Genomic DNA, 27,901 nt, shown 5'->3' with positions numbered 1-27,901 from the left:
ACTCAGCACCATTTTCTATCTAAATGTCTGTTAAACATCAGCAGAGCTGAGCTGCTGCTGATCAGGTTTCCTTTCCTGTAAAGACAAGTCTGTGACGGCAGAGCAGCAGAGACCTGCAGGAGCAGCTCCTTTTCAAGTGGCTCACATTTGTCCTTAATGATAAAACAGAAAGTTTGAAGGAGAAAAAGCGGAAGAAAAGAGCAGAATATAAACAGTTTGTGTAAAAGAGAGAGAGAGGAGGATGAAGGAGGAAGATGATGCGCTTCTGACGAAGAGCGAGGGAAGGAGAGAGGGGAGGAGAGAGGTGGCCACAGAGCAGGAGAGGAGAGGAGAGGAGAGAGGTTGAGGCAGCACTGGATCGCTCGGTATCTCTCTCTGTCTCACCTGTCTCTCTGTCTCACCTGTCTCTCCGTCTGTCTCTCTGGCCGGTGGCTCGGTCTCCTCCCGGTTGTTGTTGCAGCGGCAGCAGCGTCCGTCAGCAGCGGCAGCAACAATGTGGTGCATCAACTGCGCCTCGGACAAAACGCCCGCGATCCTGCACAACAAGCTGCTGTACTGGTAAGTAAACAACAACAACAACAAACAGGAACCAGGAGAAACGTCCTTTAGGAGCGGACACGTCTCTGCCTCCTCCGCACTCACCGACTCAACTGCGTGTTTTCCGCCGGTGATGCCGCACTGCTGCGCGCGCTCTGTCCCCGTCGTGTGTTTTTGGAGATGGTTGTAAATCTTAATGAAATGCGACATGACAGCTCGGGGCTGTGTGTGTGTGTGTGTGTGTGTGTGTGTGTGTGTGTGTGTGTGTGTGTGCGCTTGTGCGCGTGTCTTTGTCTCTCCACCTGTCTGTCCACCCTTGTGTCTCTCTGATGCAGCGACCTTAAACTTTTTCAGTCATCATTAAGGAGGAATCCGCCTCCCGACAGAGCAACCCTCCAAAATCTGCTCCTCACTTACCTTAAAGATAAGGGCTTTAAACCCCTTAGTGGACTTGATGTTTAAGGTGATCTTCAGAGCAGGAGTTAAACTCATGTACTGCACTGTGTGTTGATCCTGAGGAGGGTACAGGTGAAGGATTTGTGAGCGGTTTATTCTGCAGTGAGGATGAGCCGCTGACACACAGTAAGATAACACCAGTAATAGACCCTCAGCATCATATTGTCTGTGTCCTAAATTCAAACTCAAATATGCTTCATTGGCATGACAGCGATAAAACGAAATGTTGCCAAAGCTACACAGCCGGTGGTGACGGGAGAGCTTTAAAAAAGGAGCTGAGTAGCAGAATAAAGAGAAAGCCTCCCATCAGGCTCAGGTGTGAGCGTCTTGTTTATCAGCTGATTTTATCACAACCTCAGCCGGGGTCACTCCAGCGTCCCGACACTGACACTTACAGTATATGGAAGCAGTCAGGTGTCTGGTTGGGTGATGGCTTTCAGTTTCCGGCAGCTGCTAACAGCTTGGTTTGATTTCACATTAACAGATAATCACGCTGCAAATACAATCAAACGTACTGAACACAAGCTCAGGGAGGAGAGATACAACTGATGATGATTAGAGGTTTTAAATATGTCTCAGGGAAGGAATGTGTTGTGAGATCGTCCTGATGACGTGAGCTCGACTTGTTTCGCTCTCTGTATCTGTCTGGACTCGGTGCCGCCCCAAACACTCTCAGTGGGCGGGAGTCCTCACCTTGACAGACACACTCTTTCAGCCAATAACAAAACACCAACGGAGCCAGTTGATAGATCAAACTTCTGCCACATCCAGTCTGAAGAATGTTGAAAACCTCTGAGAAACTTGTCAAGTACATACTTCCTGTTTCTCTGTCGTTATTTGGGTGCCTGCTGTGCAGCAGCAAGGCAACTATATATAATCCGTCATGTTTATTTTTATTCTTCATCTTCCATACTCGACGCTACTCCTCCTGCAGAGTTGCCAACACATCTGCAAAAAATACTTAAAAGGTGCGGAACATTCGAGAATAGTGTGCTATGACTTTTCTCAGAGATTCGCCAAGCGTTTTTTTTTACGAAATTAGCAAAAAAAATGACATCAAATTTCCCTCTCAAAGTGATTGGAGATCACCAAGAATTCAAACCACACCAAATCACCATACTTTGACGTAAAAAACGATTCAAACAAACGTCTCATGAGACTCTTGACTTTAGTGGACCAAATAGATATTTTGATATCTAGTACGGTTTCTAAGAAATTACAGTGTACATTTCATGATGTTTTCTGTTTGTAATGTATCGTAAATACTGCAGTGTTATTCACACATTATGCTCAGGACCTGCAGAACATGTCGTGTGTAGAATATGTAGAATATGCAGTACTCATAGCAGGCAGTACACATCAATGACTCAGCTACTGCTAGATAGTACTCTGCGGTGGTAGCAGGCACACGTCAAAATTTCTTGTGAAATTTTCTAATTGGTTCTATTTCTGCACTGACTTCACTCATGCTGTCTTTACTCTGCTAACGTTAGAGTTAGTGCTTGTTGCCTCAAGAGCCGCCATTACTGTTCTGCAAGCTGCAATCTGCATTTTACATCATCAATAACGCAGTCCCTGATTGGCTGCTAACGCTGTCAACTACAGTGCAGACCCCTGATTAGATTAGAATTTCTGGAAAGTGTTTGGAGCAGTCTCGTACGGGGATGCACGATTGGATTTTTTGCCGATATATTTCAATCAGGAGAGACACGTTTTTATGATAAAAGAATATTTATTAACATGTGAACGAATGAATAAGAATGTGGAAAGTCTTTGGCGATTAGACCCCGTAGAGATGGTTTGATTTAAGGAGGGTGATGAATCCATAGTCGAATAGGGAACCCCCCCCCCCCGGGGTCTAGATACTGGTGTTGGTTGAGGTGGTGAAGATGAGATGAGAGGAAGATGGAGAAGTGCCGATGATCTGGATGAGTAGAGGAATGAGTCTTTGAGAGCTCGTCCTGGACTCTGGATACGATGGCTGGAGGTGACCGGGGTGGAGGAGGGTGCGAAGATTCTGCCTAAGATGATTTTGCAGTGGCATCCTGATTGGCTGAGAGATCGTGGCAAAGTGTGATTGGATAACTAGAGGAGTGAACACCCATAGTCAGCTGATTAGAGGGAGTAGTGGAGAGTGGGATGGAGAAAATGTGAAAGGGTGAGCATGAGAAAGGTCTTCCTGATTGAACTTACGCTGAGCTTCATAACAACTCATTTGTCACTATGACATCAGAAAGACGTTGAACTCTTACATTGGACAGATGTTAAATTTAGGTTGGAATGAAAATTGGATTAACAATATCTGAAATTTCTGATGTTAGTGTAGCGGGGTTCTATTGGCAACTCTCAAAAAGTCCAAAAATACAGACAGAGTCGGAAAAATCCAGTTTTTGGCTTTTTATTTTGCCGGCCTCCCAAGGTGCAAATTGTGAATTATTTACAAAAACAACCAAAAAAAAATGCAAAAAAAAGTTTGAATACACAAAAAACAACTGTTCTTCAACAAACCTCAATAGTCAGGAAAACCCAGCAAAGGGGAAAAACCTCACAGTCCAAAACACAAATAAGTCCAAGTGATGTTGCCTTCTCTGCAACCAGATCAAGACTCCCCTTACCTGATCTGAACTGCTCCCTTTAAACCTGAAGCCACACCCCTCAGGCATAATAATACATGGGAAAAATCCAATAAATTCAACCCTCCTTCAAATGAGGGGTTAATCATTCTGGATACCCAAACGTCATACACAGAAATTATATACATAAACTGAGAAATGTATGCATGAAAGAGGAACGTAGTGTACCCAAGTGTGCACCCTTGGTTGCGCTACTAAACAGCAGGGAAAGAGGGAAAATGGAGAGATGCATGAGTCATTTCATGAGACAGAAAGGTAGCGGAGGGGAGTGGGTATTGTGTGTGTGTGTGTGTGTGTGTGTGTGTGTGTGTGTGTGTGTGTGTGTGTGTGTGCGCGTGTGTGTGCTGCCCGTAGTCAGTGATGGGGCCGCTCCATCACAGTTAGAATATCACATTGTGTGGACGTTAACATCGTGACATTTTGCAGATGATACATTTTTCTCTCCTTGCGTTACGACTGAACGATGATATTCTGTGTCAAGCTGACGTTGGCACGAGATGTTTGCAAGATGATGGATTTTGGTTTCTTTGCAACAGAACACAGACAAAATATCTGCATCATTTGTCGTCAGTATTCTTTGTTAGGGATGCAGGATATTGGATTTTTTGCCGATATGTAACAACTCATTTGACCAATAACTGATACCGATATCATCAAGTCTCGTCTAGTGGAAGTAACATCATATTGTTATTTAGCGCGACGGCCCACCAGCAGATGGAGACATGAAACAGAATACTGTTCAGTGTATGTAGCTAATATTCATACATTGTGCAAAATGAGAAAAAGCATGTTGGCCGATACTAATAGTTCAGTTTAAAGCAAATATCGGCCAATATCGATGACATGCCGATATTATCGTGCATCCTTAGTTGTCAGCTACGGTGCTGATCCCTGATTGGATTTTAATTTCTGGAAAGTGTTTAGGGAGGCACCGTGTCTATCTACCGCGTATATCTCAGAATCAGTGATGAAAGAACACGATATGATACTTAATTTTATGTCGACAGTGTAGAATATTGTAGACTGCAGAAGGTTTGTGAATAATATAAGTCAGTTTATTTATAGAAAATGTTAAAACACAACAATTCTGACCAAAGTGTTTTACAGAGAAATGAGAATTACTGTCAAATAATAAGACAAATGTAATTATTAGGATTAGTGAGTAAGTATATAAAAGCATAGAAAGTTATTTTGGATGAAACCTCAGTGTTGCACAGAGGAGATACTGATAATAAAAACACTGTGAGCAGTCATGTCTTCATATTATATTTGTATATGTGTAATGACATAATGATTGAGGCTGAATCCAGTGAGTGAACCTCTAAACTCTCTCATGTCTGCTGATCTCTGTCGGCTTTAGAAGCAGCTCATTCTGCCATACCTGGACTGGTGTCAGTGTTGACAGCGATGAATTGTGGGATGCACTTAGAGTGGTGTCAGGACAAGTGTGCGTCATGAACCTGCTGCAGACCTTAAGTGCTCAAAACCACAAGTGTCAGTATCAGGACAGAGCGAGACTCTTGTTGCATCGAGCACTTTAACAGAGGCAGTGCTGGACGAGGTGCTGTACTGTGTTTGTGTGTGATATGAAAATGAAAGCGTTATTTCAACAGGCCTGCTTATTTCATTTTTAACAGGGTATTTAATAACCTGTAAGTCATTACATTTCAAAAACAACCTTCCCAACACTGCTCAGTATTAATGCTAATACTGATACTAAGTACAAGTACCTTTAAGTACAGTACTTGAGTAAATGTAGTTTGTTACATTCCTTAACTGAACACAAGTTAGTTTGACGATCAGTTGCAAGAGTTAATATTGAATTTTCAGAACTGGTCAGTGAGTTTTTTAATTATTTTCAACGTCTGGAATGTGTAGAAAAGTATCTGCACACTTGGATCAATGCATGTATCTTTAATGAACCAAGCTTTCGGTCAGAGGACCTTCATCAGGCCAACATCTGGAATGTAAAATTTCTCTGCCTGTGTTTTCTCTTCTTCCTCTCCGTCTCTCGGCCTCTCTCTGTTGCTCTGAGGGGTTGTGGGGTTAATCTGCCTCAGTAACGAGTCGCTGTCAGCGCAGACACAATCACACGGCTGTGTAGCTGATCACTGTGTTAACATGTTGCTCTCTGACCCGTCAGACCTCACAGCCACACTCCGTTCAGACAGACACACAGTAGAATCACAGTTTGAATCATATACAGTCAGAGTGTGATCACAGACATCAGCTGTTTGTAGCCTGTTTCTGTCAGACGTGTGAGCACAGAGCAGTAAAGTGTACTGATCATTTCATCATGTTTAACCCCATAATTTACTGCTTTACAACATACTTTACTGTATTTATAAAGTAAATGATCATAAATCATCAATAAATCAGACTATAGAAGAGGACATAAACATTTCTAGTAGTTTAGTTTTGGGTTTGGGTCGAGGTCACTGAAATATTCGGATTGATTAACCATGCCAACAAATCTCTTATCAAGTCTTTTTATGTCTCCTTTTTATTAGAAAAGTCCTCACTATCACATTAACTGGTTAAAATGACAAACATCACTGGGACCATATTAAATCAGCATAACTCATTATTGTTAATGTTGTTACGTAACTTGCCTCAGAGGAACACTTCACCCACAAAATGACCATTTGTAAATCAGTTAGTCACGACTCGTTACCTTGAATTCATGAAGACAACTTTTTTTTCTCTGGGGACTTTGTGTCTCAGATGTCTCCACAGTAAACGTATTGAACATATTGATTTATTGATTGATCAGGGCCCACATTTCACAACAGCAAAACTCTATCAAAACATCTGCTTACAAAAACTCTCACACAACTCATAGAGTATGATCCAAGACTCATTTCTCCAGTCATATGCTCAGTGCTTCCCAAACACACGCGATCTTTGGTCAAAGTCGGTGGTTGTTGGACCCGTCCACCACCTTATGCCACCTTCACTTTCATTGTTGTCCCACCTCATTTCCACTGCCGGCTTCCATTAAACAGTAATTGCAATCAGCTGCATATTAATGCGGTGTAAAAGGACGGCTTTGTTCGTCAGTGTCAACAACACATTCTCAGTCCCACTTTGTCACGTATTGACGTTTGTTCATGGACTCTCCACATACAGACACAACGTGCAAGGTACCCTGGGTGTGTTGGTTGTTGACGTTCTGGGACGCCATCTGCCTGTCACATGCATTGTCTTCTTTCAAGACTTCCATTTTGACAGAGAAAAAAAATTACTAATCAACACAAACGCACATGGTTGGGTTTGGGCAACAAAAACAAGTGATAAGGTTTAGGAAAAAAGAACAGGGTTTGGCTTTAAATCGTATGAGACGCAAACGGTGCTCTCTCAGTTCAAAGGCGATGTTTGTTGGACCCATCCACCACCCCTCCAGCCCGCCCTATTCTGACTTTCGCCACCTTAACTTTTGTCCTTGTCCCGCCGTGCTTCCCCCTGACGTCGCTGAGTGCTGCTAAACTATAACGGCAACCGGCCACGCATCATGCTGACGTCAAAGGACACTTTTTTCGTTGGTTTCTTACGCCGCAGTTCACTGCCCAAGCGCCGGATTTCGACGACTCCAGAGTGAGACCAGGCTCTACAAAACTATGCTTGAGAGTGTTTTAACTTTGCACCTTCCTGTCTGGTTCGGTCACCTTAACTGTACATCCAAGAATAAACTCTCTGGATTGAGACAATGGCAAGTAGGTTTGGGTCGGTATGAGAAAAAAAACAAAAACGGTCCGGTTTTTGTGAAAAACCGCATCAAGTCGGTAATACCGGATTTTCGCCACTTGGGGGCGCAATTGACTCATTTAAAATAAAAAAACGACCATAGGACAACAGAGTGACAGTAACACGTTGTTTCTTTTATTCCTTACAAATAAATATACAGGTTTAGCTTACTCAGTCAGTGCAAACAAGGGTTGCCTCCTTCATCTGGCTCAAAGCCAAAGTGTTGCCATATTGGCGCATTCTTTGATTTCTTCGAGACTAAACTGTCCGCCATTATCGACTCCCCGTCACTGTTAAACAAACTCCAGGCTACAGTAGAGGCCTCGGCGCATGCGCACTCGCACCCTCTAGCTCAGTCCCCGCCCCACCCCCTTCTCTCTCCTGCTTGCTGTGCGCTTGGCGAAGAGGCAGACACAGGTGCTCACAGACTCGGGCGTACTATAAGCGGAGCGGACTCCACAAGGAATGTCCGCAGTCATTCGGGCTTCCATAGTCGAGCGCACTTCGGCGTTGTAGTTTCCTGTAATTTCCCCGCAATGTGAAAAATACATGCCGAGCAGTCTTTTGTGTGACACTTGTGCGTGGAGCGGAGTAAATCTGAGCTTTGCGTGCACAGGGCTTGCGGACGTCCGCTTTTAGTCCGGGCGTACATTCCGCCTGAGTATGTTTGTAAAATGATGTATGCGGCCCGGTCGGTCTCAAAAAAAAAAACCCGGTCCAAGACGGAGTACCCAAATGAATTGGTATTACCGAGAACCGACCCAACGCTAACGGCAAGTAAAATAGTTGCCGAGCCACAAAAGCCGTTGACACAACTTTTTACAGAATGGACGAGTAAGAAAGTCAGGTGTATCCTTGCAAACAGTTCCAACCCTCTCTTTAGCCACTTTGAGCTCCTGAGCTCAGGGAGGCGCTATAGAGTCCCTCTGGTGATCAAGTGCCGTCAATATCCTGAACTCAACAAAGTGACTGATGAGTTTAAGTGTTTTGTAATGACTCTATGTTTGTCTCACTGAATATTTGTCTGCTTTTTACAATGTAGTCTTTTGTGTTTGGTGAGCTGAAGACAAATTTCCATCCATGGTGAATCATAAAGATGTATTCTAGTTTATTCTATTTTACCTAGGCCTATAGATATCACTTATATTACAAGTTTTCTGCAAATGAAGCATTATGTAATTGAATTTGTGCTTTTTGCAGAAATTCTTTCCACTAGTCTGAAAGAAGACGCGTTATGGAAGCAAAATAGCCCAAATCTCAGAATTGCATGTGCAGTGCACGTGTCTCACTTTATACTACATACAGTATCTGTTAAAAATAAACATATTATTGATTATCTCTTCACAATATGTAGAACATTTGAGGCTTCACTCTCATGAAAAGATGATCAGTGAACACCTGCTGAGTGTTTGGATTTTCTGTGTTTCTGTGATGTTGAATCATGAACATGAATCCCAGCTGTTTCTTTCAGAACAGATGTTGTATCTGGGAGTAAAACTGTTCAATCACTGCTCTGTTCCTGTAGTTGTATCCCTCCCAGGATGTTGTCGTATCCCACATCATTGCATATATATATGACAGCGTCACTGAGCTATACGTCTCCATGATGCTCCTTCATTCGAGCACTTCTTAGAGACGTCCTCCTTTAACTGGCGGCACAGGTGGGAATGGGACCTCTGGCCCCAGCAGTGCGGTGCTTCATTAGCTCTCTGCTCTGCCGGTGGGAGTGTTGAGGAAGAGAAGACATGTACTGAGTCATGCAGGCTGTTTGGGAAGCGTTGTTGCTGAAGGAGTTGACTCAGCAGCGTTGTTGCTTTAATCCCAGAGGAGCGAGGCTGTTGCCTGGAAACCTCCGAGCTGATTCCATCCCGACTCCCCGCTCAGGCTTTGTGGGACGGATTCAGGCTGTAAGGTCTGTTAGTAACGCTGAGCAGGACACACGCTGCAGGCTGAAGGATCCTGCAGACCGTTATTATAACATACTGATGATTTAGCTCTTCTTAGAGTCTTACTGGAGGAAGAGGAGCTAAAGATGTCAAGTTTGTTCTGAAGGTGGCGCTAATGGAAAGGTCATGGGGTCATTAAAATTCAGAGGGTTCGTCCTCTGGGGGGCAGGAAGGTGATCTGTTCATTTCATGGCAGTCTTTTTGTTCAAGACTTTGATATTTCTTGTGTATAAGTGGATTTTTTGTCTTGATGGTGCCAGAGGAAAGGTCAAATATTGTATGACATCTTTCCAGTACTCAGATATCTGCAAAGACAGACGGACATACTAGCTGTTAATTTGTACTTTGAATGTCTCTGAACCGGGGAACTGGTGGAAACTGGTGATGTTAAGATCAGGAGGTGAACTGGTGGGAGATTGTATTCACTAATTGAGTGCTGTGGGGATGACGTGTTTTGTAGGCCGACGCAGACGTTCGTGTTCCCCTGGTTCTCTTAACAAAAAGCCAGTGGGATTTTTCCTTTGGATTTTGGATTATCACAGAAACAAAGCTCTGTGGCAAACAAACATTTATGATACTTACATGTTCTGTCTAGCAAGATGATCTTCACACGTGTGTCTCTTTGTATCGGTCTCCCTTAATTTCAGAGGTTTTTGCAGGTCTGTGAACGCAGCACAGGCAGAACTCTCCATGATTTTGTTTGTTTGTGGAGTTTGAGTCACAGTCTGGATTACTGATCAGTCCATCCAATCAGCTGATCAAATCAGATGGGTGGATGATGGGAGCAGCTGCTGCAGAGGTGAAAGAAGGCAAACTTTTAGACCAGCGCAATGTAATGTTAAGGGTGCTTTCACACCTGCCCTGTTTGGTTCGGTTCAATCAAACTCAAGTTCGTTTGCCCCCTCAGTGCAGTTTGTTTGGGCAGGTGTGAACACAGCAATCACACTCAGGTGAGCATGAAAACAACCAGACAGAGACCTTCTTGAAGAGGTGGTCTCAGTCCGGTTACATCCTTGCATATCTCAAAAATGCCTCAAGGAAATTTGGCACAAATGTCCACTTGGACTCAACAATGAACTGATTTGATTTGGTGCTCAAAGGTCAAGGTCACTGTGACCTTGCTTCTGTCTTATTCTCGTGAACATTGATATCTCAAGAACACTTTTCTTCCAATTTCTTCCAATTTGACACAAAGTTCCACCTGAACAGAAGAATTAACTGATTCGAATTTTGCGGTCAAAGGTCAAGGTCACTGTGACCTCACAAAACGACCGGAGACAGTCAGAGACACTGGACTGGTGGGCAGAGGAATTCAACCATGAGGCGGTAATTCTAGTTTGTTTATGTGACAGTTGTGTTTTCTGTCCCTGCGCTTCTGTTGATTGTGTATTCGGTAACGTGGTGGCTTTTTAATATCAGTATCAAAGTACTTCCCGTTTGTCCTCCTCTGTCTCCCTCCCCGCTGATGAAGCTCACATCTCTTCATTTTCCTTTATCAAAAAACCAAACAGGATAATTCTCTGCCTATTTATCGCCCTGATGGTCTGTAATAATAAAACCCACTGAAACAGTTTTTCACTTCCAAGGTGATTTAATTCTCCATTTATGACACGCCTTTTGTTTTCAATCTGGATCTCGCCGGCTCTTTGATGAAGACGAGGGTGGAAAAAAAAAAAGTCTGATTTAATAGGTTTTTATTTCACACCTCGAGGCAGGAGAAAGTGCAGAGCGTTTAAAAAGAGCAGTTTGCGACTGACTCACACATCACGGTGACGTCACGTCCAGCAGAGAAGTAACAGAAATAAGACCTTCAGCTGAAACACCGGGTGACAACTACGCAGCATGTCGACAATCACCACCTTTACAGCTCCGATTTGTCTTTGCTAAATACATTATTAAGGCTTTGAAATAACCACCATTTTGATGAAGTGGTACCAGCTCTTACAAAATGGCTTCTAGCTAAAAAAAGAAAGCAAATGAAGAAGTGGTCAGGGTATTTATTTGTTGGAGCAGGACTCTCTGAATCTTTATTTTGGCCTTTGTACTTGAGGAGTTTAATTTCAGGTCATTCTTGTGCTGCAGACGAGTGTGAAGTGGAACATAATGCCCAGAAAATCCCTGAAAGGCTCTTCAGGATCCACCAGGACTCCAGCTTTCTAGTTTCAGACTGAAAACGTCTGGCCAGTGTTCAAAAAAAGCTCTCCCCATCCCTCTCTGTCACCTTAACCTCAGACTCTGCTGATGGAGCTTTTAAGTTATGATTTCTCTCCCTGAACTCTTCAGACAAGTTCCTCTCTCTTTCTTTAATGGACTTTCTCCTCACATCAAACAGTTTCAACTGAACCTTTTTAACTGAACCTTTAAGACTGTTCCCACCTCGCCTCAGCTGCTGTGCCTTAGTTACTGTGTCATTCATTATTGTGTGTGTTTACATTACGGCTGTTTGCATTAACACGTTAACATTTTTGCTGTCACCAGTCTTTCAGAGGCTATGTGTTTAAAAGCTAAAGTGATGATTTAAATCAATTAGAGTTGCAACGATATACCATTAAACTGTATATCGAGGTATGAAAATTGCAGTTATCATACTGTGTACATTTGTATGTTTACGGTGTTTAAAAAAATGCAATTGAACTGAGAATCTCAGCTGCATGCATCTTTTTTCCTCCTCAACTGCCTGCCAGACCTTCTACACAAACTTCCACTAAAAATTGTCTTTAAGTTTCAATTATGACAGAACTTTTGTTTAACCAGTACCCCTCTTTTTCATTCCTTTAAGAGTTAACTGATATTAATAATAATATCGTAATGCTGCTTATCGTGATATTTTAGGAGACAGTTATAGTACTGTGAAAATCTCGTACCATTGCAGCCCTAATATCAATTGACCTATGGCTAAGCCACGCCCCCCTCCACTCACCTGGACAAGCTATCAACATTCAGTGACCGGCGCTATGGCAGGTGTCACAGTACACGGCATTTCACAGGAGGCAACTGATGATTTTTGGGGACATAACGATCAGATGTCATTGAGAAGTAACCAAAAGGGCCTAAACTACACATTGGAGGGATATATTCATCATTTTATTGTTGAGAAGGTCGATGAAAAGCTTAAATTACAAGCCAAAATTTACAGGTCACAGTGTACGCTTGTGAACCGCATCTGGTTGCCGTCACCATCAAAGACAACAAGTTAAAGTGCCACTGAAGTTAAGGTTTTTGGCTCAGAATATGAGAAAAGGATAACGGCCTTTTTACCATCTTTACCAAGAGTGTCTCTCCGTTAGTTTGGTGCTACAGTATTTACACTGAATCATTCAGCATAACGTTTGCCAACCTTTGTTATCTCTGCCATTACAGATAAGTTAATGAAGCTAAGCTCCAGAAGTTAACGTTAGCTTAACTAGAGCCCTTTGGACAACAGCTAACAATGATGTACGATCACCAAAGTACAAAACTAGAACAAAATAGGCTAATGAACTCCCAGCAAACAAGGTGACATGATGAACAACGCAGCTAGGAGCTAACGTTAGGCTAACTTTAGCTAACGTTAGCTAGAGATGTTAAAGATAACTTTATATTTCTTTCCAGCAAAGTGACAATATGTTGCCTCAAACACAATGTTGACTTACCTTAGAACAGATGTAGACATCATTGTTAATCTTATTCACGTTGAGTTGATGTTGTGGTCTAACGTTACCACACAACTTTATCCAAAGGAGACACTTTTCTCGGTTGAGATGTGGTTTAAAGTGTAAAAAATACACCTGGTCGCCCAGCCTCTCAGGATACCTTGTGTCAGAGTTGCATGTACCCCATGCACACCGTTTGACCATTTTTAAACTTCAAATCTCAGAAAAAGCTCATAAAACCGAACAAAAGTGACTTTCTGTAATGCATTTCAATGGACGTCCAGGCAGAGAATGTCCCAGTGTATGGGAATGGCTATACGCACTGTGATTGGCTCATCGCGTTTGAGGGCGGGACTTAGCCATAGGTCAATTGTGTGACTTTGGCATTTTTAAAGGTTTAAAGGTGCTTCACAAAGTGGATGAAAATAAGACAACAAAACAATACAATATTTTAAAAAATGTGAAGAGCTGAGAAAAACAGTGTGTTCAGAGGCAAAAATAGAGCAAAAGGAAATAAAACACAGAAGTTACAAAACAAAAAGTACAAATCAGGCATTAAAGGGTAAAGATTTCCTATAAAAAAAATGTGTTTTGAGCAATGAATTAAAAACCGGTAAAGTGTCAGTCAGCCTGATCTCCTCAGGCAGAGAATTCCAGAGATTGATGGGAAAAGCCAGACAGTAGTCAGAAGCTCAGCGATATATCTTGGGGGCTAAACCGTGTTGAGCTTTCAAAGTTATTAAAAGAATCTTAAAATCAATTCTGAAGTTATCTGGCAACCGATGGAGAGAGGCGAGACATGAGACCTATGATTTATCCCTGTTAAAATACAAGCTACAGCATTCTGGCAGGGTTGGCAAGGCAGCGGTAAACCAGCAGCTCCCGTGTTCAGCGAGGTAAAATTAGGTTACTGGTTTTGTTAATGCAGTCTGGCTTCGAGGAGAGTTTAGATAAGTTTCAGTTTCTGTTCAGTTCTTTGTCGTAAAGAGGAGTCTGTTTGGGAAGCAGTGATGATACGACTGGACAAATGAGACTTGGATTGTATTGCATGAGTTTTGTGAGAGTTTGTAAACAGATGTTTTGATATAGTTTTGCTGTTACTAACGTGGTGCCCTATGACTTCAATCCATCAAGAATTGTCTCATCTTTTGGATTCTTCATTCACTCTGGAGGCATGTGAAGAAAACAAAGTTTTCTTTACAAATGTAACATAACTTGAGTGAGTAACTGATGATACAAACGGTCATTTGGGGCGAACGTGTTCCTTTGAGGCGAAAGAAAAGCACAACTCTAAGAAAGTGTTCTGACAGTGGTGTTGGCACATGTCTGCATGGCGGCACTCGGAGACATCCTGTCTTGTTGTGTAAATAAATGTAATGGACCCTCCGAGGGGTGAAAGGAATGAATTTCATGGAAGTCATTTTTCTTGCTCCCTTGGCAGCAGTCTCAGATACAACATCCTTCTCACACAGTCACTTCTGAGAAACTGACGGACGTAAAGGTTTCTCAATTTACTTTACTTTGGGAGAGTGTAGTTATTGAAAGAGCTGCAGTCTACCAGTGCCACAGTCACAGCACAGTGTCTGAGCACAGCGTCCCAGTTGTAAAATGTTTGTTCAAAGAAAACAGTGTTTAAAGTTCTGTGGTTGTATCTGTGAGTGTCCTCAGCTCTGGGAACAGATCCTGTGGTGATGTCCTGAGAGCTGGACATGCTCAGTGTGTCGCTCAGTGTTGCAGCACCTTCACAGATCAATATCTGTCACACAGTTTAGTCAAATCAGAAAGATCCAAATGTTGTCCGACTCAAGCGTTTGTGTATAACAGCAGCTGTGAGAGTCTGATCGGCTGTGACATCACTGACGTCTGTTATGTAGGCAATGTCTGGAGTCAGACCTTCACCCAGGGCGAAATGATCACGTAGATTTATTTTCATCTGACCTTTCTTTTCACCGTACGGACAGACCATTCTTTTTGAAGTATGTTTGGTTAGAAAAACTGCAGCGTGAGGTTTTTTAAGAGGCATTTAGTCGTGTGCAGGTGCAGCCTAGAGACAGCTCTGCTTACAATCCACAGAGGGGCACAGGTGTACGAGTCCCCTGTAAGAGGTGGTGTCAGCCAGTTTAACTTTTTAATGTTTAAAAAATTGAACAGCTGGTGGTTTGACGTGGCCTCGGTCTCTGTAGAGTTTATGACTGTAAGGTAGAATACTCAAAGCGGACACACATTTAACATTTTAAGATTTACTGTCAGAATGGCTTGCTTTTCCAAGACATATCCACTGACGTCTCGTCCTGTCATGGTTGGAAACTGTTTTAAATTTGCAGATAAAGATACGTCTGATCCGGCTATTCCTCCAGTAAATGTTTTGTACTGTATTTTGTGACTGGCTCTATGTCAAATAGACTGTAACGTGACAAATGAAGCATCGCTTAAATCCCGGCAGAGTGATGACATCACTCTTTGGCTCTTGCTGGTTTTAGCCGTTGCATTGGTTGGTGGCTCATGAAAGAGTGATGTCATCACTCTGCCGGGATTTAACTGATGCGTCATTTGTCACATTAGTCTTATTGACATAGAGCCAGATTGGAATCGGCTTCTTCGGTCAGGCTTCACCATCAGTGGCTCATTTATCAGCTGTTTAGCGGCCAGCTGACGAGTAAGATGCAACCCAGTGTCACTCCGAAGTCGTTGAGCACCAGTCAGTGACTTCTGGCGTCAGACACCACCGAGTAAAAATCCTTTCACGTTGGCTTGATGTTGATCTCAGTGATTGAAGCAAATAATAGCCCAGGCTATTAATTGAAGTTTTACGGTAATTCACACCTGTGTCCAGTCGGGAGCGCGTGCATATTAATTAGCTATTGTCTCGTCTTGTCTTTGGTCTCACGTCCATGACCTCGTTGCAATTAACGGGAACGACACATAGTCATAGTGAGTCATGTCTGACTTCATGTGCCTCCAGGATCTTAAGAACTTTCCACTGGGTATTTTTTTAAAAACAAAGGTCACATCATCCTACGGTGACATCATCCGAAGCACAGGTCACCATGAGGCTAAATATCAGGTGGAATGTCCAAAGGGACACGATCACTACACACACGGGGGACTGGGTACATGTCTGCTAGAGTTACTCATCTGTTTCTTACTGATTATTGTGTACCCCCTATGCTCTAGGCTACGTGATGAACACTCCTATTGTGAGTTAACATACTTTCTAACATACTTGATGTACTGATTAAACACTGATAGATCTTCTATGTTGTCGGGGGGGAAGATGTGTGTTACAGACGTGCAAGAGAAACTTGACTGGTGCAGAGGCATACAACCGGGGGCGGTAATTCTAGTGTTCTTCTATGAGGAAAGAGTATATTGGCAGTTTGCAAAATCTGGTTGAAATTCACAAACTTTTTTTTACGTAATTGAAGATCCATTCATCACTAAAGCTGGCACTGACTATTTACTGGAGTTTGCCAGCCTGTCGATCATGTGGCATTTGAAGATAATCACAAGCACAGCTGTTCCGTGCTTTCAATGTTCGGTAGTCCACGACTAACATTTTCGTCACATCCCATCTCGGTTCCTCTCGTCTCGTCTCATCAAAGAAAATGAAACATAGATTTTGTCTTAGCTTTTATTATGAAAATCTATTTTAAGCTCATCATTGTCTTGTTTTCATCACGGAAAAATATGGACTCATAGTTTTAGGCAACAAAATTAACACTGGATGTAGCCACTCCTCACCGTTTGCTTAGCCATTGCTTCATAAATAACTCAGTTGTGATGTTAGTTACCAGGTTTTACTTTTATAGTTTTGTTGGACCAAATTAAAAGTAGGGATGCACCGAATATTCGGTTACTGAATATATTCGGTCGAATATTGCAAAAAAACACACATTCAGTATTCGGTGGAATAAGTTAAAAGCAAGGCCGAATAATAGCGGCGTGTTTTGATAACGCAATCAAACAGCGTGCCTTGACGGGCGGAGTAAAATGTCGGCAGTGTGGCGATCCGCCCGTCACGGCACTCGCATTTGCGACTAAAAATAGTTTTGAGCGAGCAAAATAGGCTTAAATCATTCAGCACGCTGTGCGAGCACCCTACAGATTTCAACCAGCAGCAGAAACGAAAGGCGAATCCCACCGGTTGTGGGTTGAACGGGGGTCACAGACACAGACAGTAATGTATTCCTGTCAAATACGGCGGCCATCGGCTTACCGGCGACGGAGAAGTCGGCTCCAATAATATCCTCTTCTTGGCGTCATGACTGCCCAGAAGTACCTGAACAGCCGAGCCAGCCGAACACAGGTATGTGACGTGTCAGAGGAGAAACGAGCCGTTCACGGCCCACAAACCTCACCGCACTTTAGGGACTGTTCTTTACTTATGAAGGGACTTGTCAGGGGAGGAGGGTGGCTGGTTGATTCTTATTTTATTTATTTATTTTATTTTGATCCCCCCTATGTTAATCACTTATTGATGCTGTTTTTGAAGTATGAATAAGTCAATAAGTAATTTATTCCATTGAAATATCATTGATGTATTATAGAAAAGTGATTTATCTTTTTATAAATGACAAAAGGCACATCTGTCTCATTTTTGCTGTGTTATCGTGATACTACTCAGAACCATGATATTGTCATTGGTATCGTACAGTGGGTCCCAATTTTGGTACCGTGACAACACTAATCTGGAGGGGGTTCATCTGCAAAAACTAATGAAAAACTAAACAACGATATTCGGTGTTCAGTACTCGGTATTCGGCCAAGCGCTTAATATTATTCGGCTTCGGCTTCGGCCACAAATTTTCATTTCGGTGCATCCCTAATTAAAAGCAGTCACTTGTCTTATCTGGAATCCATCCATGAGTGTCTTAAATATTCAAGAGCTTTCTTACTAGTAGCTCAGCTCGCTTACTGGTTCATGGTTGCTACCTTACTGGTTTGGAACAGTCGCAAGAGATAATGTATTGCAGCACACGTAGTTGTGTATTGAAAACGTGACTGCATTTACAGTAGTATTCAGCATGTCCCTGACCAGCTCTGGAGGTGGTTTGGTGGATCTGATCACAGTCTCCCCTCAGTGTGTTTTGGGTGCATTTATACCTGTACTGTCATGTGGTCAGGCACTATTTGACTGCAGTCTGATCACCCTAAATGTGTTTTAATGCAAGGTGTAAATGTGGTCTGAGATGTGTGTCCATGTGAATGTTCACAGCAGATCAGATCTCCACAGCTCTGCTTTGACTCTTTCAGATCTCCCTCAAAAAGGCTACCAAATCTAATATGTCATATATCATATCGTATTGTTTTTCCCTCTCCTATAGTCTATCTTTATTTTTTCTGTCACAAAATCAGTGGAAATGATCCTCTGGGGACCCTGAAGATCCACAGAAAAATTCAATTTCAATCAAGTTTTTGTTGAGACATCTCACTTTGGACCAAAGTGTTGGACAAATAACATCACTACTGTTGAAGAGATCTTTCCTAATAATAACTATACTGAAAACAGGAGTCCTGACAAACCTGACAGAGACAGTAGAGGCCTGAACTCATCACTGTCTGCTTGTGATGGACAGGATGTGTGTCCTTGGCAGATTCAATGTTCGGTCCTTCACTCTGCGTCTCCTGTTTCCTCAGACAGGCTGAGGCATGATGCAGCAAAATGCTAACTACCCTGCGCTATACTGTATCTGTGTGTGTGTGTGTGTGTGTGTGTGTGTGTGTGTGTGTGCGTGCGTGCGTGCGTGCGTGCGTGCGTGCGTGCGTGCGTGCGTGCGTGCGTGTGTGTCTGTGTGTGTGGAGGGCTGTGGGTGGATGATCTGGGCTTATTATGTCTGTTCACCTCAGATCCCATATACACACCGACCTGCTACTGCAGCAGGGGGAGAAACAGGCTCATATAAACAGGCTGCACTTCTCCAACTGTGGCTTGCAGTGTGTTGCAGTGTGTGTGTGTGTGTGTGTGTGTGTGTGTGTGAGGGAGATTAATCAGTGTTTTGTGTTCTGCAGTATTTTGTGGGCTTCAAACACCCCCAGAAGAACAGAACCACCAGAAGGTGCTCAGATGTGTGTGTGCCTGCGCGAGTAGGCTGGTGTGTTTGTGTATTTAAATGCGTCGAGAAAATAATTGGCTGAGCAGGACGACAGCAGTCAGGCTTCCAGGGCTTGAAATTAACACCCGCCAACCCTCCAAATGCAGGTAAAAATGAACCGAGGCGTTTAACGTCGCTACAGGACAACAAGGCTGAATCAGAGTCTAAATATTCCTGCAGTCTGTTCCTACAGTCTCCATAGACGCTGTGACATGTAACACAGCCACGGTGCTGCTCTGATGCTGCGGCTCTGAGGGTGAGATTTACAACACGACCTCAGACCTAAACAATAGAATAGGTTGTTCACAGTGACTCCCAAAATTACATACATGACCGTTAACCAGCCCCTCCAGGATTTCGCAGGCTGTTTTTGGCATGTTGCGTCCTGAAATTCTGATTCTACTGCAGCTGCAATGCATGTTGTAGTCTTTATACGATTTTTTATGCAATTAAATTACAAGGTCAAGTGAAAATTGCAATAACAAAAAAACAACAACAAAAAACAAAGCTAGTGCAAAGGGATAGTGCACCCAAAAATGAAAATTCACCCATTATCTATTCACCCATATGCCGATGGAGGCTCAGGTGAAGTCACATCCCTTGCAGAGATCCAAGGGGAGAGGGGGTAACTTAGCAACACAACTCCACTTGATGCAGGCTGACGGCGCCCCAGATTCAAACATCCAAAAACACATAATTGAAACCACAAAATATCTCCATACTGCTCGTCCGTAGTGATCCAAGTGTCCTGAAGCCCCGACATAAAAAGCTGTTTGGAAAAACGTCATTTGAACTCATTGTAGCCTGTAGCTCTGACTGCCTCTCTGTGCACTGCGCTCACGTGTGTGCGAGACCGTGAGACATGGGCACCGCGTTCATGTGCAAGTTTGCCGAGGCGCTCTGAGCATGCTCCATAGTTTCCGCCCTGGGCTTTGACCTGGAAGTCCAATAGCATTAAATGTGTAAGAGAAGAAGAAGCCAGTAACAACATGGAGAAATCTACATCCAGAGCCGTGACTTTTTGGACGGACCAAATGTACAGAGCTGTAAAGTTGTCCACCATGGTAGCAGTTAGCTGCTAGCTAACCGTAGCTAACTTGTTTGTCCATTGTTTGGTCTGTGACGTAATAGGTCAACAGGAAAAAGGTCCAATACAAACAAGCTGAAAGGGGGCATATCTCCACCTATCGTAGAGGAGTCGCACATACTTGGGTCATTACGCTGTATTTGCACATACAAGCACCATTGCAACATGTCCACAAATAGAAGTTTCACAGTGCTGCGTGTACGACTGATTTAATGAAACACAAATAAGACAGAGGTGCTTAATAAACAGTTTATTACCAAAGCTTCCATTAATGCTGAATCACAGAGCAACCATCAAAGCTGATTATTGAATTCTGGAGGCAGCCAACATAGACAAACTGTAAATGCTTAACGTGCATAATGAGAGACACAATATGGTGACGTTAAATGACAATTATTATGTACATCCATCAAATGTTCATGTTTTTTTTTCTGTAGAAAAAGAGGAGTTCTTCCATCAATATAATGTTTTATTTTTTCCAGTCACACTGTCAGGGATCAGAGATTTCTACACAGAAATAGAAGAAGGGTTGTCCCTGACCCACTTCACCATGATGGTTTTCATTGCCAGCACTGTAAGCGATTGAACTGTTTCCCCATATTGTTAAAGAGAGTCAGGGACATTTCCAAGCAGACATACGAGTGGATTTGCTGACACCTGTTGACCTACTGCTTTACTGATGTTTGTGGGCATTGTCCTCCAGATTAACTGAATTTTGTTGCATTCCTACAGGCAATGCAACCAAAAATATAAACATTTCATATGGTCAACAAGGCTTACAGGCAGAAAGAAGAGGAAGGACAGTGTCATTTGAAATAAAAATGCAACTATTAAGTACTCTGACTATTTTATGTACTCATTTTTATTGATCAGTTGAATTTTGAGTTCATAAAATATCCGTAGATAGATGTAAATTAGCGAAGCAGGTAACAAGACGTCCTTATCAAAACACAAAATCAGTCAGATGGATCGGTTATGAAATACTTAAATTAACCAAATGTGAACACAGATATCATCTGTACACAGCCAGTGTTATCCAAAGCGTAGGGCTCCCAACATGGCCGCCTGAGGCTGTTACATCACCTGGAAGCCCTTTAAAGAAATGACAAAGCATAATCAGCTGCAGATGGTCACTGCTGCCTGAATGTTTTCACTCCCCCTCACTTTCTATTACTAACCAACAGGTGTGAGTGTTGAGAGCAGGGATGTGTTTTTCTATTTGTTGGTTACATTCAGTCAAGTATTTGGTGACTAAAGTGGCATATTAGTAATCCTAAATTATAAAATTAGTCCACATCATAGTTTAAAATCAGAAAAAACAAAGAGCGTCACTGTTTTATTAAACACTCAAACATGTTCCAGCTTTAAAACTCGTGTCTCGTTTAATGTTTCTGACATTTATTATGAAATTAATCATGACATTTAATCAGTCCAGCACAGGTAATCATTATGTGACCTACTTCTCAGCTTGGCATGTAACTATTCAGGAACTGTACCAGGATCAGTTGGCCGAACCCTCAAACACTGATAGAAAACGTTTCCAAAACCCAAACAGTAAAATCAGGTCATGTTCAGAAACGGGAGAGAATCAGTAACTGTTGTTTTTGTCTCAATGTGGACGTTGAAATGTTGTCACATTACTGTACCAAGACGTTAGGCTGGCTTTGTCATCTTCAACATTAAGGATTCTATGTGAGCACTGACTTCTGATGGTCCATAGTTTAATTGGTGAAGATTTTGGCTCATCCAGTAACTGACTTGTTCAATGCACTTAGTGCCTGTAAGGGACGAGAGTCTCCTGGTGATGTCGTTATTTAAATCTGTGTCGTTGGCATAATTATAAATATTTTGTTGTTTTCCATAATCTGGGCTCGTGAGAGGAAGTAGATGTTGAACAAAAGAGACCCGAGAACAAAGCCTTGGGGAACTCCACGTTATTGCTTTTATATAGACCCTTTTACTGTTAGTAAACAGTATGTCGTCTTGGGTGGGCGGGGCTTAGCTGGAGGCAAAACAGTTCAACACAGACAGAGCTGGCGAGTTCTGTTGAGGAAGATGATGTGAGTGGTACAATCAGAGTGCACTGTGACACAAACTGGAGCATTGATAAATTGGGAGCGCTGTCTGAATGTAGCGTTGGGTTATCCAGAGCAGAGCACTCTCAGAGTGTCAGAGCGCACTCTGGACACTCTGTCTGTGGAGACGGAGCAGCAGAGCGCCGAGCGGAGTGAATGTGTGATTAACTTAACCGTTGGTTCATTCATGTAGAAATATAACGCTCCGTTTCTTCCACCAACAGGGCTCTCATTTTAGTGTAGAGCGTCAGACTGAATTTACCAACGCACCATGTCAGGTCACTCACTCTCCGGGACCGCCAGTGTTACTTGAATAAGTAAACACTGACCAACGGGACCAGACTGGCCGACCCGTATGCTCTCACTCAGTGGATGGATGATGTCACAGGAAGCCAATCTTACAAAGGAGGACCACACTTGTTTGTTTTGCTATGGAAGCTAACGTTAGCTAATGTGCTAAAAAGTTAGCGTTCCAGAGAAATCCAATATTCCTCTTAATCCCTCCCCAGTTTCTGATGAGGTGGACATGATAACCCTTAATACACATAACCTTATTCATCCCTACAACAGGAAATACTTTTTCCCTAACCTGATATGAAGTGTGCGCTGCACATGTGAGCATTTTTGATGATGGCCTCCGTCCAGTCCTTTGGTCTTATCACATTTAACCATAGTTGTCTTTGTTTTTGTTGACGGGCAGTGGCGGCTGGTTTTGAGCCATGACTCCTTCTATTCTGGCTCCCAATAACACAACAAGACAAACACATTTTAACACTCCTATGGAGCCTACAGCCCTGTGGGGGAGAGGCAGGTTTTGCCTCCAGCTAATGAAATAACATCATTGTGACGTTCGCTCTAATAGGGTCTATTTACCACTGACCCTGAGCAGTGAATTGGTTTTATGCTTTTCTCAAGTCATCCAATTTAAATTGAATAGTTAAAGACGTTTATCAGATGTGTTGAACAGTGTGTGGCTCCTGCATAACATTAATAAGATACAAGAACACCGAGTTAAGACATCCTGTCATTACAGGGAGGAAAAACCGAGCAAAGAAAGGCTGGGGTTGAAAGGGTTAATAAGTGTATTGTAAGAGTACCAGTTGTCCCTATTTTTCTCTATTATTAGTAACTCAGTGTTCTCTAGACAAATTATATCTTTTTACACATCAGGTCATTTCAGGAAATTATCAGGAAATCATGACCCATAAAACTGTGTTAATAAGAAACATAAAGGTTGACTGTGATATTATACTTCTGTCATTCTGTTCAAACAAGAATCAAATAATGATTTCAGATCCTGTCACGGAGCGGAACATTTACCTCTCACTGTCTGTGCTGATGAAAGGAGAATTTTACTTGACGGCAGCTTCCAGTTACAGGAACGGGAGCAAAGATGATTACTGCAGAGATTTGTGGTGATCAATCTGAATCTGACTCGTCACCGTTAAAAACAGCCTCACGTTCTCACCTGAGATGCAACTGACTTCTCAGCTCAGAAATAGACCCGAGAATCACACACGTTCATCGTACGGTCTGACGCTTACGTTTCAATGCATGTGATGCCGTGTGTGTGTGTGTGTGTGTGTGTGTGTGTGTGTGTGTGTGTGTGTGTGTGGTTTAACTCCCTGCAGAGGTTTTTGTAGAGAAGCTGGAAAACTGTTTGCAGTCTGACAGAAATGTGACTGAATCAGGTTTCAGGTGAAATATTTCTTGTCATAAAATGTTTTCTGAAGTGCCACCATCTATTATACGCAGAACCAAATGGGAATTGGTTACAAAGACAAGTTTTTTGTAAAAGTGGAGAAGCAATCACCCAATTAGAGGTGTAACGATACACAGAAGTCAAAGTTCAGCGGGTAGTCCTGTTTAAGAGGGATTTATACTTGTGGCGCAGAGCCTACGCTGTAGCCTATATATGACCTACGCTGATGTGAGCATTTATACTTGTGCGGTGGTGTGTCTGTGTCACTCTGCAGTTACACCTCCAAAACACTAGTTGGGGGCAGGGTTTCTGTGAAGTGCTGTAAAGTTTAGTTGATTCAAAAAAACACACATTAAACCCACATTAAACATGGCTTAATAGAGACAATTTCAAACACAAGTACACAAATCAGCTTCACTATAACTCGCAGCATTCACAGACAAAAAAGTTTGGGTGGACGCATTGTCCCCACAAATACAACATGCTAACGTTATTAGCATGAGCCTATGGCATTTTACATAGTATAACCTAGCTAGCAGCTAGCAGACTTTTTCTCTACTCATATGAAGCCAGGGACAACAGCAACATTTAAAAAATTTGGCTCCATTACATCTCACAACATTCACCGCATTCAACACATTTTCCAAACAAATACAACATGCTAACGTTATTAGCACAAGTCTATGGCATTTTACACTGTATAAATTAGCCTCGCGACAAATGGAGATTTCCTCTGCTCATATGAAGCCAGGATAAATCACACGCAAGACTTAAAATGCTATTTTTGTGGAGGCTTTATTGTCTTCACAATTTATTGTTTCTTATCTGTGAAATTAAAGTAAATTAAAGCTTTGTTTGTATGACGCCGTACTTGCGGCATCAATTCTACGCAGAAGTATAAATCCTGCATTAAAAGTAATGGTTCAGCATTAGGATGTGTTTCATTTGTTCTGAACAGACAGTGGTGCAACTGCTTAGGGCACGTACTGCTCACTGGCAACTTTGGTAAACAATCTTCATTATAAAAATTAGGAGCAAATGCTTGTGTACATCTGTTTTGATTACTGCGAGCAGCACACAGCTTTTCAGATGGTTTCCTGTAATGTTTTTATGATGTGTTTTGTCACTTTTGTTCAGTTGTTTCAGGAGGCTGTGGACTCAATTAAAAGCAGTGGCACTAAAAAAGTTTGGTTTAGTTGTGAGTGGTGACTCTTTTCTTGTTCAAGCAAATGTTTCTGTTTTAATTTGAGAGGAAAAGAAACAGGAAACATGTTCCCATGCACATGTTATGGCTGCTGTTGTGTTTGATCGCTGTCTGAAAGTACCTCAGGAAAGGGAACAAAAGTTTAACTCCATCCCTGAAAATCAGCAGCAGAGAACTGGCCACAGACCTGATGAAGAGTGACGCAGCTGTGCAGGTTGTTGAAAGTCGACTATGAAATGGGCATGTTTTCTCTGATTGTCATGAAACCATTAACTGCTCCTAGCAACCATTAGCAATCTGTCGCACAGATGTAATTTTCAGTTGACACAAGAGACACTGAACTCTTGGGCAGAGAGATGGTGGTGGTTGGGAGTGTGTTGCAGCAGGGAGGAGAAATGCTTTTGCCTTAAGAAGCCACACGGCCTACAACCTACTGTATCTGAAGCACAGAGCACTTCCTTCTTACATTTCTGTCTTTCTCTCTAATTGTTTTCCCCCAACCCCCATCTGTTTCTAACCCCATCAACAGAAAAAATATTGGCATTGTACTTTCGTGCAAATCACATTATATTTGCCTTATGATGTTACAGATATGTTGAAACTTTGTTAAAGCAACCCTTTGGCTAATGTGTGGTTATGAAAAGATCATGGTTTGGGGGTAAAAAACCAGCTGGAAGAGCAGCGATGTCTCAGTAAAGCTGTGTTAATGAGTGACAATGCAAGACCATGACGAGCTACATTATCGCCAAGTCGCACCTGGACTGAACGTCATCTAAAGTCTGTATTTGGTCATAATATATCTATGCCTGTTCAGCGTATGAGCGCCAGTTTAACATTACATTCCGCCACCCCATTGCATCTCCATGTGCACCACCATGTGCTTAAAGCTAGCATACCATCAGCTAACTTAGCTAAAATACACAGTACCACAGCTTCAAACTAGCTGAAAAAAGTTGATGTCAGCTCAACTTTTGTTTGTAGTGTCACCCCCCTCCACAGCGACAAGTGTCGAGTGTCAATTTGTAACTTCATGTCACCAGCTTCCATTGAAAATGACTTCAGGCCTGTTGCTGTGCGAACACAGCATAAGAAACAAGCTTTTCCCGCCACTGTCCCGGCAGATTACGCAGCAATATCTTGCACCATCCACGCTGGGAAAACAGCAAGGGGTCATTAAAAAACACCAACTTGTGAAGGTTAAAAATCCACTAGAGAGACAGCACTGCCTTGTTAAAAAACACCCGGTCTCATTGTCTGTTGGTCTCGAAGAGTTGTCTGCAGCTTGGCAGGCGTCACGCCTAGGTGTCGTGTCATCCACCATCCCCTCCACCTGCTGATGACACTCAGCTCATATACGTCACTTTAGATATGTTGACATGATACGTATGAAACGTACAAGGGATGTCAACATTTAATCGTTAATTGCTTAACTGCCAAGATTGTTTTTGACTGGTTATAGCAACGCCGTCCCACCATCCAGACAGTGTTACCAGCATTAACTGCAAAGGTGGTGGGTTTGTGATGCGCAGTGCAGAGCAGCCAAGCTAACCAGTGGAGACCGGAGAGTGGGCAGTGGGCATCATGTTTCTGCATGTTAACACAGTTAGCCAGCTGTCTGTCAGCAAAGCCAACAGAAATGAAAGGCCTCTTGTATGTCACATGATTTTGCTTTTTTTTTGTATAAAATGAACTGTTAGTTACCAGTTAATAGGTGTTGGGCTATCTAAAGTAAAATAACCAAAACAGTCGTCCATACAATGTACAAAGGTCAACAACTTTGTGGTTTGCAGTAGGGATGAACGATAATATCAGCCATAATGGTCTGCCAACATGCAGGATTTGGGGAATTAAGTTGCATCACTTTCCATTTCATGGATATATCGATATTGGTTATGAGTTGTTATATACACATCGGCAAAAAATTGGATATCGTGCATCCCTAGTTCCAACATTTTCTGCTGGTGACTGGGCTCTCTTTGTCCTCCAATTACCCACCACCCACCTCCCTGCCCTCCTCCTCCTCCTCCTCCTCCTCCTCTTTCTCCTTGTGCGTCTCATCACCTGCTGACCTTTAGCCACATTACGCTGCATTTTCTCCTCCTGGTTTATCCCTATCCCTTTTTGTCCCTCTCCACTGTCTTCTCCTCCTTCTCTTTCTTTTTGTCCTTTCATCTGCAATCCTCCAGCCGCACCCTCCTACGTATTTTTCTCCTCCTCCTTGTTTGACCTCCTGCCATCCTCCTCCTTTTTTCCTCCTGTCCTTGTCCCTCTCATCATTATCTAGTTTCCAAGCTTTAGGCAACATCCTCTTTTCGTTTCCCGTCTCCTCCTCCTCCTAATTGCTCCTGCTATACCTCTGTCCTTCTCCTTTTTATCTGCCCCTCCTTCATCTCATCATCCTTGGTTAACCTCCTGCCACCCTACGCCCCTTCTCCTCCTCTTTTTCTTTCATTTCGTCCTTGAAATCCCACTGTGCCCCTGCCGCGTCCCTCCACTTCACTTTTCAATTTTTTTGTTTATCTTTTTCTTCCTCCGTTATCTCACCTCGTTAATGCTGAACTGTCCCTCTCCTCCTTGTTTTTCCTCATTAGTGTTTTTGAATTTTGATCCTCCCCCCCCCCCNCGTCCTTGAAATCCCACTGTGCCCCTGCCGCGTCCCTCCACTTCACTTTTCAATTTTTTTGTTTATCTTTTTCTTCCTCCGTTATCTCACCTCGTTAATGCTGAACTGTCCCTCTCCTCCTTGTTTTTCCTCATTAGTGTTTTTGAATTTTGATCCTCCCCCCCCCCCCC

General features: G+C 42.7%; 1 protein-coding gene across 1 annotated transcript in view; it reads left to right on the top strand.

Annotated features, from left to right (window-relative positions):
• The first annotated feature begins 253 nt into the window (after positions 1 to 253).
• LOC126402223 (IQ motif and SEC7 domain-containing protein 1-like) overlaps positions 254 to 27,901 on the top strand; it is a 106,104-nt gene continuing 78,456 nt past the window's right edge. Inside the window, exon 1 of the mRNA XM_050064004.1 lies at positions 254 to 558. Within this exon, the coding sequence (XP_049919961.1) occupies positions 494 to 558 (65 nt within the window). The 5' untranslated portion in view covers positions 254 to 493. The remainder of the gene's footprint in view (positions 559 to 27,901) is intronic.

This window comes from Epinephelus moara, chromosome 16, assembly GCF_006386435.1.
Source record: "Epinephelus moara isolate mb chromosome 16, YSFRI_EMoa_1.0, whole genome shotgun sequence".
Classification (NCBI taxonomy): domain Eukaryota; kingdom Metazoa; phylum Chordata; class Actinopteri; order Perciformes; family Serranidae; genus Epinephelus; species Epinephelus moara.
The sequence above is the reverse complement of the archived record's forward strand: the minus strand, read 5'-3'. Positions and strand labels throughout refer to the sequence as shown.